Source organism: Chelonus insularis, unplaced genomic scaffold (assembly GCF_013357705.1).
Source record: "Chelonus insularis isolate UGA/USDA-ARS -01 unplaced genomic scaffold, ASM1335770v1 contig_358_pilon, whole genome shotgun sequence".
NCBI lineage: Eukaryota > Metazoa > Arthropoda > Insecta > Hymenoptera > Braconidae > Chelonus > Chelonus insularis.
In genome coordinates, this window is record NW_023276522.1 from 687,969 (window position 1) to 706,047 (window position 18,079).

Here is an 18,079-nt window from a genome sequence, read left to right on the forward strand (position 1 = left end):
AGAATTTATTTAAGAATGAATACATAATTTTTTTATTGTTAAATTTATCATAAATTACCCGAGAAAAATTATTTTAATCATCTGTATGACTTTTTAATTAAATAACAAATGATAATTAATTGAAAAAAAAAAATGCAGGAAATATTTTTTCTGTGATTATTGTAATTTATTTTAGTTGATAAAAAATATTTTATTTATTTTGTGAGTTAAAATGAAAAATTTAAAAGGAATCTAGGTTTAGATGTAATTAATTGATTATGGTATTATGTAATAATTGAAGTTAAATATTAGCCATGTTGTTAATAATATTGAAAAAAATTAATAGACTATCAATTGAATATTAACATCAACTAAATGATATCTCTCCAAACAAATCATTTCTCCAGACATTAATTGACCCTATGATTTTCTTTAATCAAATAGACGACGTCTATAAAAATTTAAACAAAAACAAGTGAATATTTAAATAGATTTAAAGTCAAAAAATAAATAGATTAATAAAATAAAGATAAATTTAAAGTAATTCATTGACGAAAGTCATTTATAGAGGTTGATTTAAAATTTTTTATTTGACTGTTGATAGGTTAATGATCTCTAAACGTGAGTGTGGCGATTAATAATGACATAGAACACTCGAGGGATTAAAAAGAAAAATATCAAGAAGTTTGCTTAACCTTATTTGTCATGAAAGAATTATTATTCAACTAGTATCATCCAAGCATCAATACTATTACTATGTGCATTCTTATATATGTAATGCTCTACTCTTTGCGATCGTATTTTCGGAATGGGTATGTAGTGATGTCATCGCAATGTTTTACATTCGTGACATCATGGAATGATAAACACCAGGCTTTTTTACTTAGAAAACTTTGTACTTGTGAAGTTATTTTGTTTATATTATAGATATAAATAAAAAAATTAGAATTTTTATGTGATAAATTGACAATTATAATTCATAATAGACCATAAAATATATATATGTTTTAGAAATAAAATAAACATGAATGTTTTTTAGATGTTTAATATTTAAACCCTGAATGAGAATAATCCAAATTCATGAATATTTTTTTATTCATTATTCACGTTTTCCAGATTGATTACAGTGATATGCAGGATTTAGGAAGGACTAAAAAAGTATCACGAAAATTTTAGAAAAAAAAAACTAACGTGTGTTGAATTAATTCAGCTGAGTCATATTACCTGAGTCTATTTTTATTTCACTCATTCAGATTTCGGATTTATTTATAAATCTTTTGTTAACGATCTTGAAAAGTTAATGAATGAATTTGTTGGTGATTTTTTTTGTTTTAATTGTATAGTAATTTATGGCTTTCATTAGCTTAATTATTAAGATTTTTTTACTTCGAACATCAATCCTAATCTTATCCTCGTACACTAAGGAAATGGAATAGTTGGATTTATTGTTATGTGTTAATTTTTCATTCAACATTTCATAGTTGAATTTTTTTAGATTAATAAAAAAGTTTCTATTAGGAGCTATCAAATAGGCAATTATTAAATAATAATACTTTTAATTATTTTAATTTTTTCTCGTAAATAAAAATATAATAGAATGGATTCGAATTAAGTAATTTTTTATCATTTTTGGTACACTAAATTTTGGAAATAAAAGCAGGAAAAAGAATTTATTGTCAAATAATTCAAACTTAACTCGATATATTATTAATTATAATTTTTTTTGTGCAATGATTTTTGAATCTGTTGATTCGAAGTTCACAAGTAGGACAATCACGCCAATAAATAAATAGTTTAATTTAAAAGACAGACAAAAAATAAATCTATGAATAAAACTCAATTTCACAAGTACAAATAATCAAAAATATAAATAAAAAAGTATTAATGAGATCAATATAATAAACTTCTCCGAATTACGGCGGATGTTGACGAGATAAGAAATGCATCGACGGACCATTAGTCTTTTTAAACAATTTTTTAATCACTTCATTGTTATATTTACTTGATATGATGTGAAGTCGCGTCTCCAGGATGCAATTTAAAATGCAAGTTTATCGATGCGTTTCGTAATGGGGCCTGGACAATGGTTCGTCGACCTAAATTCAAGTTACTAGCGTAGAAATAAAAGCATCAAAGTCATAGAAGAAGACAATGACACATATGATCTCAGTATGGGAGCTAATGAATAAACAATTAACAAGGACTCAAGAGGGGACCAGAATGAAACATAAGCGCGAAAGAAAAAAAATTCTATAACGGAAGTGCTAAATATTTTTCGGGTTATTTCACCCTATGAACAAAAACAATTCTCCCTCCGAAAAATTGTAATGAACAAAAAGCCCGCTGATTCGCGTTTAAAAATGACGTCAACACATCAGGGTTGTGAGACATATGCGAGTCGACCTCGTGCTTCCTCTCTTTTTTCCTTCCATTTATTATGCCTCCACTTATGTCTCATTCAATTTCTCCCTTTTCGATAACCAAAATATACAATAATCATTCCAAAAATATTTGAAAAAAAATAAACTCCAAATAAAAGTCGAGTTTTATTCATGGCCTCAATTGGAGTCAAGTTTAACTAATGACGCCAATCGTTTGGTAACTCCATCACTTGGATCGAGATCATTTGAGAATCAATATTGATAGAGTTATGTTGCTGTTATTAAAAGATCGACAAGTAAATAAATGTGTGAATAATAAATCTAGAGCAATCATGTAATATTTTATCACTTATAAACATTAAAATAATTTTAACTTAATTATTATTGTCATCAGTGGCCTAAAAAATACCTAAATATCATCAAAAAATATTTTTATTATTCATAAAACTAGATAATAATATTTATTTAATTAATTAAAATATCCTTGACCGATTTATTTTATTTTACTTCTTTAACCCAAGGGATTTTTGTGGTTATTTTTGTTCCAATTTCGAATGAGTGTGAAAATATCTTTTGTTTTCTCTACATACATATATTTCGTGACACACGACACCCTGAACAGCATACAAAGGCGTTAGAAAACTATCGTAGGTGGCTTTCACTTATGTACTTGCTCCCCATTTCTTGCTCTACTCATTCTATAGCTTGTCTAACTACCATTACTTACAAGTATATACTATTAACCGATACTTAAAGCTCATAGTTCTTGGGGTGTAAATACGTGAGTTCATGAATATTTCAAAACTTCTCGCGTTACAGCGATCATCATCTACCGATAATTCTTCCTTTTGTACTTCGATTGAGACTGTAAGGATTTTTCTGAGTAATACTTTTGTTCGGTTAAAAAAAAGGACAAAAAGAGGAAGGAAGTGAGAGTATTGCAAAGAATCTTAATTTTAAAAAAAAAAAAAAAAAGAATTTTAAAAGGAAAAGTTTTAGGTAATACCTAATTATGATTGTTTACTCATTTGAATTATTTTAATGAGAAGATAATTGGGTGAAATTTAATCCTAAGCTTTAGAAAAATAGCATGATCTCATTTTGGAGTAAGATTAAAAAAAAAAAGTATTTTACTTTTATTTTCTCATGAGATTCCAGGTTTTATTTGAAAATTATACCCTTCCTTTCATTAGAAGTAGGCAAAATAAAAAGTATGAATTAAATTCAATGATAATAATCAACCAATTACATCTTGGCATAATTTTCAAACATTGCAAATGATGAATAAGCAGGTATATCATTGATGAGAGTGTCGTTATGAAGAAAAAGGTGAAATCGTGATTTCTCAATAAAGAAAATATATACTGTTTAGAAACGAATGCAAGATTCATAAGATCTTGAGATCACGTTTGTACACTTCGTGTAGTGCCAACTTTGATTACTCGCATCTGGCACTTTTTATTACTCACAGTCAATACAAACTGTATACTTTCTGATCTTTCTCATACGAGAGTAAAAAAAAATATTTCTACAGCTACTGCAAACGCCTTTAAATATATGTCAAAGTAAATACTGAAATATTACTTTTAACTCACTCTAAGACATTTAATACCAAGCGATTCAAGCACACACTGGTGATTTGAAAAAATAGCTCAGTCTTTTAAAAAATTAACTATTTCTGACCTGTTATTAAACCACTGATGTAATAATATTGATACAATATTGCGACCTAAAATAGAAACCAAGGACATTTTTTCGTCTATCGCAGACCCCAGTTTGAAGAAAGGGAAAAAAAAATATTTTTTACGAGCCTGCATGGCCAGTTTTATTAAATCTGGACCACACATTGAGGACTTTGACTGTTTTATAATTATATTTATGACGGAAGAAATTTTAATTAATTTTTAATCGACATGAAAATAAATATCGGGCAATAATTCAGGATAAAGAAGATACAAGATTGGATAAAAATCTAATTAATAATAAAAAATTATTAAGCTATGTAAGACATCAATAAATGGTTTCAAAGAAATGAAAATTTAATTAAAGCAGTAAATTTTAAAAATAAAAATCAATACTGAAGGTATTTAATTTACTGTAATTGCTGTTATTATTTAGAATAGAATAGCTAATAAATGTTTGAGTAAATTAAATAGATGATCTTGAAAAAAAAATTGTAAATTAAAAATAATGTGTTTGAGAATAATAACGTTATCATAAAATAGTCGATTGGTTATTATATTGGAGCTGATAAAAAGGTGAAAAAAAAACATATGTGAATCACAAAGAAAGAATTTAGTTAATATACAATAAATGACATTATAGATCATACGTTCTCCCGAGTATTTTTGTTTGAAAAGCCATTTAATAAACTTGGTAACATGAGAAGTACTTTAACTAAACTCCAAACCGCACTGTTCGACGTTTGCTCTCTCGCCCTTTCCTATAAACTCGAGTCGTTAAACTCCGAATGAATCTGCGGCATTGACAGCCAAAGGCTTTGTACCCTGAGGTACATAAAGTACCCACAGAATTTTCTCCCTTTTTTTCTTTCCGGTCTTCTCTCTTCTCTATACACCAATGTACTCCTCCCTCCTCCCCTGACCTTTTCTCTTTCGTGTGTGAACTCTACTCTCAGAGAATATATGTAGTCACAACAGCTCAATGCTACTCAGAGTGGGTGGATAAAAATGGATAAACAGTCTCACAAAAGGGTTCCTATTCATCAGTGACACATAACTGAAAATTTTGTCAATATCTCTTTTGCTATTTTTCTCATGTCGAATCTTGACTATTGGAAACATGAATGAATGCAGTTGACAGCAATACTTGGGTATAAGTCAAATGAAAAATAATATTTGCTTGTAAGAAAATAATAAACACAGAATGGGGTATGGATTTTCACACAAAGCTCTGCTTTCAAGCTTACTTTTGAATTGAATGATGCTAATTTATAGAGAAATAACTTTATTTTAAATATACATAGCAATTGAATACGTCATTTTGAAGAATTTTGTACTTTTAAAAATTACTGTCTCATAATAATTATAATCCATAAATAAATAAATAAATCTTTTCTACAGAAAATATTAATACATTTAGAATCAAATTTAAAGGACATTAAAATTCCTTTTTCATTATGTTCCTTTTTAATTTTAACTATAATTAATATTAAAGATTAAATTAAACTAATCATTGTTACAATTTTTATGCAGTAAAATAAAATTTAGAATTTTTATTTCTTTAAAAAAATACTTTCAATAATTTTAAATTGAACGAAAAAAAAAAATAAAAAGATGAATATCCAAAGAGTATAATGCATAAATTTTAAATAAATGTGAGATAATCATAAAAATAAATGATAAGATTTGATGAACAATAATACTCGATAGCAAAAGGTTAAGATCAGAAGCAAAGAAATATATGTACATGCTCTAAAAATGTTGTATCGATAGATCAAACTTACTCCAAAGCATATAATACACTGTAGTTACATCCCATATATTGTGATTATCAGTGACATTATCCAACGTATGAAATAAATAGACACAATATAAACAAATGAATAAAAATTTGGGATCTAAAGAATTGTCATCCGGATTCTTCCGGACAATTGATGAGATTAGAACGAAAGAGATAATGAATAATGAATCAAGTTCTTATATTAACAGAAGTGGAATTTGTGTCACAGAATAAATGTTTTGAAGTTTCCTGTTCACGAGCTGCTCGTTACACTGCCTTCAAGTTGCCCGCATTTATCAATTTACCCGTCAAGAAAGATTGCAGAGTGAGAAACGAAGAAAATTATTGGTTAAGTCGAGACCAACAGAGAGATCAAACATTCTAGTCATTCTACTTATTTTTTGCTTTACCATAAAGGTCATTTGTTTACTATTGTTTCTTTGAATCGTTAACTCACCTAACGATCTCATACGTGACGCTTGTGGAATATATATGCTTGCTGTTCAAATTATCTTAAACTTTAAAACCTCTCGTCTATGTTTATTATAATCATGTATTTTTCATTTATACATTTGTTCTCATGAGGTCTAGTATCCCGATTACGTCTCAAACACGCCTCGCAATCGAATATAATTCAGATAAATACTGTGACATCTGGCCAATGGGTGGATTATTTTATTTTTATTATTGCAAAAAAATTAAAAACTCTATTAAAGTCACATTAATATTTATAAATACTCCAAACATAAATTCTTTTTCTGTGAAAATTATTTTTAATCGTCATTTATATACTATAAAATGCAACATGATCATTAACTATAATTATTGCATAAACTTTCAATTTCCTTGAGATAGTTATCATGTGAATAATTATATCATACTTCCTTTCTTAAGTATATAAAAGTAGAATTACTATGCGAATTTTTTCTTTTTTTTAGTATAAAATATCACCATGATAATTGGAATCATGTTGGAAGATATTTTTTAAATTTATTTGTTTTATAAAATGAATAAACAACCGGAAATAATTCATAGTTTCACAATAATATGATTTCATCGTAATATTCAACTAATGAATGATAAATTAGAATTTTTTTTTTTTTTTCATTAATTTGTGGAATAATATAAGGACATTTGTCATGAATAAAATTGCATTGGAAATAAACAATGACATTTACATGATAAAAATAAAGTTATCGTCGTTATTTATTTTTTTTTTCAACAATTGATAAAAATTACTTCTAATATTAAATATTACACAAGTTCCATAAAGCAAAGTATCTAGTGTTATCTGAATTTATATATGCAAAAAAAAAAAACAAAACATTACAAATAAATATAAATCTTTTTTTAAGGAAATTAAATTTTATTACATAACATATTATCTTTTGATTTTATCATTATTAATTAATGACCATATAATTATTTTAACAACAGTGATTTTATGAATGAAACGAAAATTATTTCATTAATAATCAAACGATAATTTTTTTTTTTTTCTCATCATTTTTTTTCTCTGATTTTTTATTCAAATATAAATTAACACTAATTTCCCTGGTACACAAGATTAGTCACATAGTTAGCAATGAGATAAGCTTCATCTCGTATAAATAGAGAGTGACCGAGTGACCTAGGGATAAAAAAAAATAATAATAAAAGAAGTGTAAAGAACAACATAAATTTACGCAACTAGACTTCATTAGAGATTACACAATGAATTAAAAGTTTACTCGATCATTTTTTTGTAATTCTTCTTACCAGAGACAAAGAAAAAAACCAACCCAAGCTCCCACGAGCAGCCTTTCTACAAATAAATTAACACCAAAAAAAAAAAGTATTCTCCAGGTATTTTTCAATTTACCATTACTCTTAATTTAATGTTCATTATTTTCCAACCCTCATCCCTAGGGAAATTTCTAAAGTGAATTAAATAGACTCTAGTATCTAATAGTGTATGATACTTTAGCCGAAATAAAATAAGAGAAAGGTGAAATTTATCCACATTGAAGTATGTCTCGGTAAATATTTCTCATGCGGGTTTAATGTTGTAGTGGCCCTCTTACGCGTTCCTAAACCAATAATTCTCAATTGCTTAATTACAACACTCGCAACTAGGTACACACACATGTTTTTTTCCCGCGCATGACGCAACTACTCTGGAGTGCAGCTCGTTATTTTACATTCTAGAATCTAGAATACGTGACTTTGCCATACAGCCAACTGCTGATAAACTTGTACCTGTTCCTCCAAATGATAAGCCATTCTATTTAAAAATAACAATAATCATATTTATTTAGTTAATACATTTTTTTTTTTATTTAATCTAAAGTTTTTTATCAACTTGTACTGAGCAATCGGAGTTTTGTGCTGTTAACTCATTCATTGATTCTGTAATCAAAAGTCCTACTTGATGCTATTGACACTAATTAAACAATGATTCATACAAGATTAAGGGCACCTAATTATTATTATATTTTTTAATTGTTGATTTTCATGAGTTAATATCATCTTTAATATTATCCTTCACATTAATAGACTCTAATTTATTTGGTGGTATCAACAAAATTATTAGGATAATAATGGGAAAGTCAGTGTTCCGTTGTAATTTACACCGATCATCCAGCCGGTAAATTGTAAGGTATATGATTATAAAAGCGCATGGCTCGTGTGTACAATATTGTGTATTGGGCATCCGAAAAAGTTTTCTTTGAGAATAATATACAATTGACTTGTGGTTACGCCTCATCGAATTATTATATAGACGATATAATACGTACTTGATGTTTATATTCTCCCCTTCGATGATGATCAAAAACCCCTGGCTTTTTATATAAAAGACTTTATTCAAACTTGATCAACAGGTGTCAGAAATTACATAGAAAAAATTTATAATCAACTTGGAAATAATATTGAAGATAACAACACTAGATATCTTTTAACGATTGGTGTTTTAATCATAATTAATATTATGATTATGTTAAAAAAAAATTTTATTGATATGTAAATTCAATGATATAATTATAAACTCTTGTTACGACATTAATGTAATTATTAAACTGTTAATAATAATTATGAAGAAAAACTGTGGTAATTATGTTGATAAAATCGTACATTTCTTTATTGTGGATTTTATTGCTCAGCAATTAATGTTTTATTTCTTATGACATCAGAAATTTTCTGAGGTTTAGAATTAATTACAAACGTTTTGTCCACAAATGTATTTTGTTTTGTATTGAACATGATTTCAAACCATTCATAAAATAGGACATAAGGAAGAATACTAGAATACCAAAAAAAAATTTTACCCACAGATAAATAAACATTGTCTTTCATATGTTGGGTTATTTCAAATCGTTTCCGTATCTTTCAAACACCAAACATTCAACCAAAGAGCAAACACAGTGCACTTCAATAGTAATTTTATGTAACAAAAAAAAAAAAAACTAAATAGATTTTTCTTTATCGATAACATTCCATGAAAAAGTTGTAAAATATGTGTTAAGTTCTTGGAAAGTATTTTCTGGTGGTATAATAGAGTAAAAGCAAATACATTGCGACATTGGAGTGTGACAATAGATACATCCTAAATGCGTGAAGAATGCAAAAAAGTAGTTATTATCCAGGTTTAAATGGAACACCCACATTTACAATAGTCATGAGGGAGTTTGCAGCTTCCATATTAAATGCAAACGGTTGAGGATCGTGCCAGGAATTCTCTGGTCGAGCAACCAGTTGTTGGTTTGTATTTCCTACCGGCCATCTGTCCTTCTGCTTTAGTTGAGCACACGCGGTTTCATTCTACCTGGCTCTTCTGGTTCTCTTCACCTGGCCTTCCCTCCCTCACCAGCACGTACATCCATTACTCTCGTTTATCTTATTTTCCACCAGTAAGTATTCACGGACCAGCTACTGACTACAATCGCAAGCCGGCAGTTCACTAACACTCAACTTTACGACCGTCTTCATCCCATACAACTGATCTTTCTACAGATTGACATTTTTTTTGCTAACGATCTTACTTTAATCCAACAGCAGTTGCTTCAAGGATTATTGCTATGCATGAAAATTATTCGACGAGAAAATTGCTGATAATGAATATAAAGTTCAGGATCTAATATAATTTGTGGTAAAGTTGATAAAACTGGATTCATAAAAACATGACCAATTATCATTATTCAGTGGTTAAAAATAAAAGATTTAAAGGTTATATTTATTTACATAGAGAGATAAATAATATAATTAATCATAAAATGTTAATTGGAAATTATTAGTTTTATTGCAATTTATTTTAAATTATCAACTTTAATCAACTGAAATGTTATTAGAAAAATTAATTATTCAGAAAATTATTATTTACATGAATAACAATCAATTTAGAAATTATTATTGTCTTTGCAAAAATATTTTTAAAGATTTTTACATATTCCTAATGAAGTGACTATAAAATTGTTCATTAAACTTTTTTATTCTCTCAAAAAGGGTCTATCTATGGTATCCAGTTAAAATGACTCTTATATGCAAATCTATGTATTTAATAATTTATACAATATAAAAATTATTGTTTTAAATCTAAATCAGCAATGAATTTGAAAGTGATAAATAAAAGTGTGAAGAGTTAAAATCCTTGGAAAAAAAGTGAGCGAATTATAATACTAATTCATGTCAAAATAGAAAATTTACGATAATTTTTTGATCATTAACCTTTTTTTCAAAAAATTATTATTAATGTCCCGTCATTCTCACTCAATTAACCCGACTAATAACTATTTTCCGTCGACCCGCGCCAACAAAGATTCATAGCTGTTGCCGCCCATTTTGTTTTCCATACTTCAATCCACGTTATCGTGAATAATCAAGGTACAGAGATGAAAAAGAACCACCCTGAATAAACTACAAAATTTCGTTATCGAATAAGATAATTCCTCATACGCCCATATCATCCGTTGACTGCTAATTACAGTGATCCGTAATAGTCAGGGTCATTGGACTAGACACTACACTTCTAGCGAGAAAAATTCACGAGTTAAATATAAGTGTTACAATTGTCGTGGAAAATGGAGTTAAACTGCTTAAATATTCTCGAAATTCAATGTTTACATTGAGACTATGTTGAATCGATGAGTTGTAAAGATAAGAATACAGTCTACAAGCCCTTTATCATCAGACATATGTGTAGAAAACTTGGGGAAATTTTATAACGTTTGTACGTCTTTTGATACGTTCACTCTTGTCACGATCAAAGATTTTCGACAAAAGATAAAAAGATTTTCTTGACAATTTGTTAAAATAATTGTCTCTAATAAGCACATGAAACGTTGTAGATATAAGATTTGTTTAAACCATGGCAAGATAAGCCGATTTCATTGATTGAATTGTGTGATGCAATTTTTTTTTTTTTAATCAGATAAAATATGGTAGATAAGATGATTTTATAAAATAGATAATTACACCATAAAATAATTAGTAAATTTGAATATAACTATTGATAAGAATAGTTGAAAAAAAAAAATTTTAATTACTGTTAATATTTTAATTGTAAAGAAAACAATTTTATCTTTTACTAATGAAAATGATAAATATGCAAAATATCTTGATTTATTTACAACTGTTAGAGATGTAGATATTTCTGTTCGAATTTGCATTTCTATTCTTTCTCTACTAAGAATATTTTTTTGTTGTCTAAAAAAAATAAAATAAATACCAGTAAAGTTTATTATGGCAAGAGTAATTTCAATATAGAAATATAGAAGAATTAAAGTTTTTAATGATAAAGAAAAAATTTATATGTCATGGTAGTTAAGTTATTTTCTTTAGTATGCATAATAATTATTGCAATTAATCTTGAGTATGTAAAAACATTAAATTTACTTACCCTGACAGACAAGAAAAACAGCCAAAACCACAGCAATCCTTAGTGAATACATGTTGAGGCAAAAATCAGCCAAAAAACTGCAAAAAAAAGGAACCGTTCACGTTTTCTGATAGAGATGAAAGAACTCGAGAAATGCAGTTATGTAAAAAAAAATAAAACACCTGCACCGCACTGTTGAGATTTTCAAACCACTATGTTAATGTCTGCGGATGGATTAACACAAGTCTGTAAATATTTAAGGGATAATCCCACGAGAACTCTAACGTATAGATACTTGAGATATGTTATAAACGACCGATTAGAGGTAGAACTAAATACAAACTGAAAGACTTATACCGTATCTCCCTGTGAAGAGTAGAAGGAATCGCGCCTCCGGCTTTTTACGGGGACCTGCGCCAACCGGATGCGCATTCGATACCCGCGCACGCCACCCACACTCTCACCATTGCTACCACTCACTTGAACACAATAATATATTTTCTCCTTACACTTTTTTGCACTTGCTAAACACGACACTCATTCACTTTTTACGCAATTAATTTCACTTAAACAACACATACTCACGAAATGATTCATTTTTTTAATTAATACTCCGTTGTATTTATATTCATATAAATGGCTGATGAGCAAATGCAACATCAAATACATCATATTTGTTTTTACCGCTATGATTCATTAGCAAAAATATTTCCTTCTTTACACTCATTTACTTTTCATCATTTTGTCACGAGATGTTGCGTGATTCTGCCAAATTTATATCAAATTTACAAGAATGAAAATTTATGACGCCGACTAAGATGTGGTGCCTAAAGATAACAGGCGGGTTATGTTTGATCTTCATATCTGCCAGGTGAAATTCTTGACTTATCATATGTAACTTTTCAACGATAATTAAGATAAAAAAATTCTAAAATTGTTTACTTTATATTGCTTCAAATATCTTCTGTCATGATTAAAGTTGTATCTGCAGCAATAATTCAACCGGCTTCTAAATTTTTTTTTAAAAGGACGCTCTAACTGTTTATGCAAACAGCGCTCATCCGTCAAAAAGCAGTGAGAAGTTTTTTTACTAAAAAAAAATATATAAAAAATGATTTTATCGAAAGTTTGTCGGTAAAATAAAATTCTTTTTGTTGTATTGTAGGTATTACAGAAATTGTTAAATTTATCAAGCGCAGATGTCGCTAGTAGTATCGTATAATTTGAAAAAATGATCATGCGCAGATGCGTTTAGGAACACGAAAGGACAAAGGACGCCAGAGGCACGCAAGCAAACGACGCCATGTTCATTTGTCAAGACACGTTACGGCGTTCCGAACATTCGTGACTTTTCGCGACGTTCTCTCATCCTAAAACAAAGAAAGATCAAGTTTTAATATTAAAAAGTGACGAAAAATTTCTATTTCGATAATTTTAATATAATCATTTACATTATATTGTTTTAAATGGCTACAACAGAATCGAATAAACGTAAACGCGAGGAATATGAGATGCAATTATTTGGCTTTCACTCGAGAGCCGTTTATACGACTCGTAAGATGCCGATTTATGTTCTGCATATTTATTGATGGTTTCTTTTTTTCAGATATTCTTCAAAAAATATTCCATTTTGGTCGCTGGACGTGTGTGTTCTAGTTTCATGTGATGCTGGACCATGACTAGAATCACACTCGTCCATTGATTGAAATTATACTCATCAGTTTATATATTTTACTTGTAAATAAATTTTTTTTTATCCTTATTCCTCAATTATTTTTCCCAAGAATATTTATTTTTTAAAAATACAACAAATTCTATAACCTATGAATTGGAATTTTTTTCATAAAAATAATTAACATTTACAGTAAAGTCACTTATGCAAGAACGAATTTACAAGACATGTAAACAGCTGTGCGAAAGTATTCAAGGCAAATACAAATTGAATGATGAAAATACAAAAATATTAGAAAAAAGTCGCAGGAAATTGACAAGAGCCTATTATCTTGCATTGAAAACACACTTACCAGTTATAGAGGTTACTAACTTTTGACCTTTTATTACTTATTTATCATTTCACATTTCTTATTTTTATTTCTTACATAACCCAACAATGAAGTAGATACCACGATAAAAAGTTGTAATTTTTTTTTCATTATAGCGGTCTGCTAATGAACTCATGGACATACCTCAACATATTTTGCTGAAAGAAGATGCAGTTCAAGAGACTCAATATACTGCTGAGGAATACGAAACGATGAAAAAAAATCTTGAAGACCTACATCATAGAATTGAAGAAGTAAGCTTTTATTTAATGTTTTGAAAACATTTGATGAGATGTAATCAAGTTTTTCAATTATTCGTCAATTTATATGAAAAATAAAATGATTTTTTTTTTTTTAAGGACAAAATAACAATTCATTTATTAAATGAAGAGTTAGAAGAGTCAAAAGAATTTGAAAATAATTTACAAGTGGCAAAAACATTGTGTACTGTCATTGAAAAGAGTTCTAAATATCCTGAGTTAGATAACAGAATTGCAAGAATATTAGAAATTCAGGAACAATTAGATAAAAATAGTCCAGAAATTAACTCATCAAATAAGAAACGATGTTTAACATTACCAGCAAAAGAAGTTGATATCTACGATTTATAATTTCTTTTTATATATAACAATAGGTAATTTAAATTTTTGCACTAATATTTTTTTTATTATTAACAATTAATGTAAAAAAATTATTCAATTATTTTAAATAAATTTATAATTTATATTGAAATTTATGCTTTATTTTTTTGATTTAGAATTGAATCTATGAAGATGGAGAGATATTTGCCTTTTTCGTATTTATTGCTTCGAGTTCGACGAAATTTACCATAGACTAAATTCGCAGAAATTTTCGACTTCTTTGTTTACTTCAACTTCCTATGGGTATGCCCTGAAGTCACTTTGATTTTGAGTTTGTCAGTCCAGTATTATTAATTGGATCTTTCGATAAAAATTCTACGAACTCTAAGACGAAAGATAATTTCACTTCGTCTTCAATTTGACTTTGGTCTAAGGTAGCGGTCTATATTCTGTTTAGTTAATCTTTAGACTTCACACGAGATTCATCGACTCCTTCATTTATTCAAGTATTTTGTCAGTACAAATAGACATTTTTGAATTAAAATAAAGTTTTAAAGCCAAGTGAACTATGAATAATCAAGAACAAATTGATACAGACACAGAAGCAACTGCACAAGGTCAATGCCGAATATCAGTTCGTCTGTTAAATTTAATGGAAAAAACACATTATGAATTAGTTCAAGAAAATGGTCAACGTCGTTTAACTTCTCCAGAATTAACGAAAGAACGTCGTGAAAGAATAAAAGGAGCTGAAGTTTTTCTAGGACGGCTACCTCGAGATTGTTATGAAGATGAGTTGATGCCTGTTTTAGAGAAAGTTGGACATTTATTGGAGTTGAGATTGATGCTAGACTTCTCAGGATCTACTCGTGGCTATGCGTTTGCTCTTTACGAAGATGCTGTAACAGCAAAAAAAGCCTGTCAGTTGCTGGATGGCTATCAGCTGAGACCTGGACATAAGATAGGTGTTGTGAAATCAATCGATAATTGTAGACTCTTTTTTGGTGGAGTTCCCAAAGATAAAACAAAAGCTGAGTTTACTGAAGAACTAGGAAAAATTCTCGATGGAATCTCTGACATTTATCTATACCCCAATGCTCAGGATCATACTCAAAATAGAGGATTTATATTTGTGGAGTTTAAGGATCATCGTTCAGCTGCTATGGCAAGACGTAAACTCATTCCTGGACGAGTTGTACTATGGAATCATGAAATTGCTGTTGATTGGGCTGATCCAGAACCTGGAGATCCAATTGATGATGAAGTTATGGCTACTGTGAGTATTATCCAAATTTATTATTTTAAAATTTTATGTATCTCTTAATAATTTCAAATTTTATATACAGGTAACTGCTTTATTCGTAAGAAATCTACCTCTTGACTTACCTCATCAAAAAATACGAGATACTTTTCATAAAGCAACTGGAATACCAATTCTAAAACTAAAGAAGATCAATCATTTTGCTTTTGTACACTATGAAACTCGAGAACTAGCTGAAAAGGTTATCAACATAATGAATGGTGAGTAAAAACAAAATTTTAAATAAAATAGTAAATTACTAAATTTAATTACTTAACATATTATAGCACCCGGAGGAATAGCAGAACAACGCAATTGGGAAATTCGCTGGGCCAAACCAATAGGAGCAGCAAAGGTAGAAGAAAGACAACGTTCAATAAATGAAGCTATTGCCGCATCAAAAATGGGCGAACTTCAGAAAAAAAAGAATCCATCTACTAGTAATAGACGAATAAGGAAAAAAGGATCCAATCATGAACCACAAAGTCCTAATCATCAAGTTATGCTTTCGCCGGACTTAAATTTATCTCCAGTAAATCGTGCTATTATCCCGCCTCCTATCAGTCCTCCTCAACATAACATCCAACCTCCACTACAGCCATACAATTATCAAAGAATTCTAGAAGACTTTGTTTCTGAAAAATTATGTGCCAAATGTCAGATCAATTGTCATCAGCTCTATAGCCCTACGGCCTACGTATGCAAGGTGAGTATCCTATTGGCATGTAGAAAAACCATTACTGGTAAATGATGGATAATATTATTTAAATTTTATTTATAGATTACAATTTTCCGTGAAGATCATATCATTTATGATTACACAGGGAACATTTTTTTCTCTGAAGAGTTGGCAATTAATGTAACATCGAGAGATGTTTACTTTAAACTTACCAATAGTGTTGCAGAGCAACAAATGATTCCAATATATGTTTATCCACAAACTGCTCAACTCCAAAGCAGAATGGAAGCTTGTCATTAAGTATTGACTATTGGTTAATATTGATAATTTTTATCAATGGTTTTTCGTCATGTTATGGATAATAAGTTTAACTTTTCTGAATGTTCAGCAGCTTAATTCTTTTACATTGACATTATTTCTTATCTGTCTTGCCTTGTTTAGTTTTAATCATTGTTTATTCATTGGTTTATTTTTATTGCATTTATTTTTATTATTCATTTCATTTTATTATCTATCTATACAATCTTTAAAGATTAGTTATGGCATGAAAAAATTTTTTTCTTAAATTAAATTCATCACTTACAAAATTGAAAATTGATTATCTGAAAATAATGAATAATTAATTAAAAATTTGTAGTACAGTTCTCTATCATGAAATTTAACTCAAATGATTTTGTCAGTTAAATAATTTATCGTATAATATTGCTATAAATTATCATTCGAATAAAAATTAATAAATCATTGTTTCTGATTAATAATTAAATTAATTATAACATATTCAAATGAATTATGTAATCTTTAAGGATTGTATCAGTTTTTAAATATTTTTATCTGACTTTTTCTGAAAATTTGCATATAATTATTCAACTTGCATGCAGTTGATTACAAAATATGACTCTAATTTTATAAAAGAAATATTCAAGTGCACCATTATCATCAGTAATTCATTATTTAGTACTGTTGAAAAATTTTAATAATAATTTAAATATTTTCATTTATATATTAAATGTTAAAAAGTCTTATGTTTTAATATTTAAATTAATCAAAAATCAAAAAATATTAGTTTGATTAATCTTAAATTATCATATGAATTTAAAATATGCTTTGCTTATAAATTCTATAATGAAAAGAATTAATTATTTTTACACATTAATGTGTCATCAAAAGACATGAAGTTTGTCTTCTAATCATTGTTCAAAGTACAAAAATAAGTGGACATTAACGATTGTTCATAATCATTGTTTTTTGTATGCTAAAGACTTAATACATATTAAATGTTAATTAAAGAATTTTATATATGTATCTATCGTTGTTGTATATTTTACTAAATCATTTTGCTTCTATTACTGTTTTATTTGTAATTCTGATATTTGAGCTTAAGTACTATGCTTTGGTTGCTATAAATATCCTTACAATTGTAAATTAATCCGAGGATTTACGCCAACTTGTTGCCAGAGCTTTGGCATCGTGCGTGCGTACGTTTTCATCTTTACTATTTTTGTCGTGGACACAATTTACTATTACTTCAACAACAATCTTGCGACCCTTGATCCGATGGCTAATTAAGACCAACAAATACATGTATTACATATTCAATGAATCAGGCGTGAAAACTAGAGCATACTGACCCTGCCAACATATTCAATTTGAAATTCACACGTTATAAAACGCCTATTTTCATTTGCATTTTCACCGTTGAGTACTTCATTTGAAAATTGGAGCAAATTATGAATAAGTTTAACAATCATCATTACTTGCAAAAATAATCTATCTACTTAACTGATAAGTAATCAATATACACATA

At 28.4% G+C, this 18,079-nt stretch overlaps 3 protein-coding genes across 4 annotated transcripts in view; 2 read left to right on the plus strand and 1 right to left on the minus strand.

The window, feature by feature from the left end:
* Nucleotides 1-12,056, minus strand: part of LOC118066871 (lachesin-like) — a 39,699-nt gene extending 27,643 nt beyond the window's left edge. For both annotated transcript variants that reach the window (XM_035083254.1, XM_035083253.1), the window contains exons 1-2: nt 11,856-12,056; nt 11,695-11,771 (exon numbers count right to left, since the gene is read on the minus strand). In XM_035083254.1, coding sequence (XP_034939145.1) covers nt 11,695-11,746 — 52 coding nt within the window. In that variant the 5' untranslated portion in view covers nt 11,747-11,771; nt 11,856-12,056. The remainder of the gene's footprint in view (nt 1-11,694; nt 11,772-11,855) is intronic.
* A 923-nt stretch (nt 12,057-12,979) lies between these two features.
* LOC118066873 (uncharacterized) lies at nt 12,980-14,614 on the plus strand. The gene is made up of 5 exons (XM_035083255.1): nt 12,980-13,227; nt 13,539-13,708; nt 13,832-13,969; nt 14,075-14,349; nt 14,473-14,614. The coding sequence occupies exons 1-4, from the start codon at nt 13,140-13,142 to the stop codon at nt 14,324-14,326; spliced, it is 648 nt and encodes a 215-aa protein (XP_034939146.1). The 5' UTR covers nt 12,980-13,139; the 3' UTR covers nt 14,327-14,349; nt 14,473-14,614.
* Nucleotides 14,615-14,834: 220 nt separating this feature from the next.
* Nucleotides 14,835-16,841, plus strand: LOC118066870 (probable RNA-binding protein 46). The gene is made up of 4 exons (XM_035083252.1): nt 14,835-15,572; nt 15,643-15,817; nt 15,884-16,302; nt 16,378-16,841. The coding sequence occupies exons 1-4, from the start codon at nt 14,865-14,867 to the stop codon at nt 16,573-16,575; spliced, it is 1,500 nt and encodes a 499-aa protein (XP_034939143.1). The 5' UTR covers nt 14,835-14,864; the 3' UTR covers nt 16,576-16,841.
* The last annotated feature ends 1,238 nt before the right edge of the window (nt 16,842-18,079 follow it).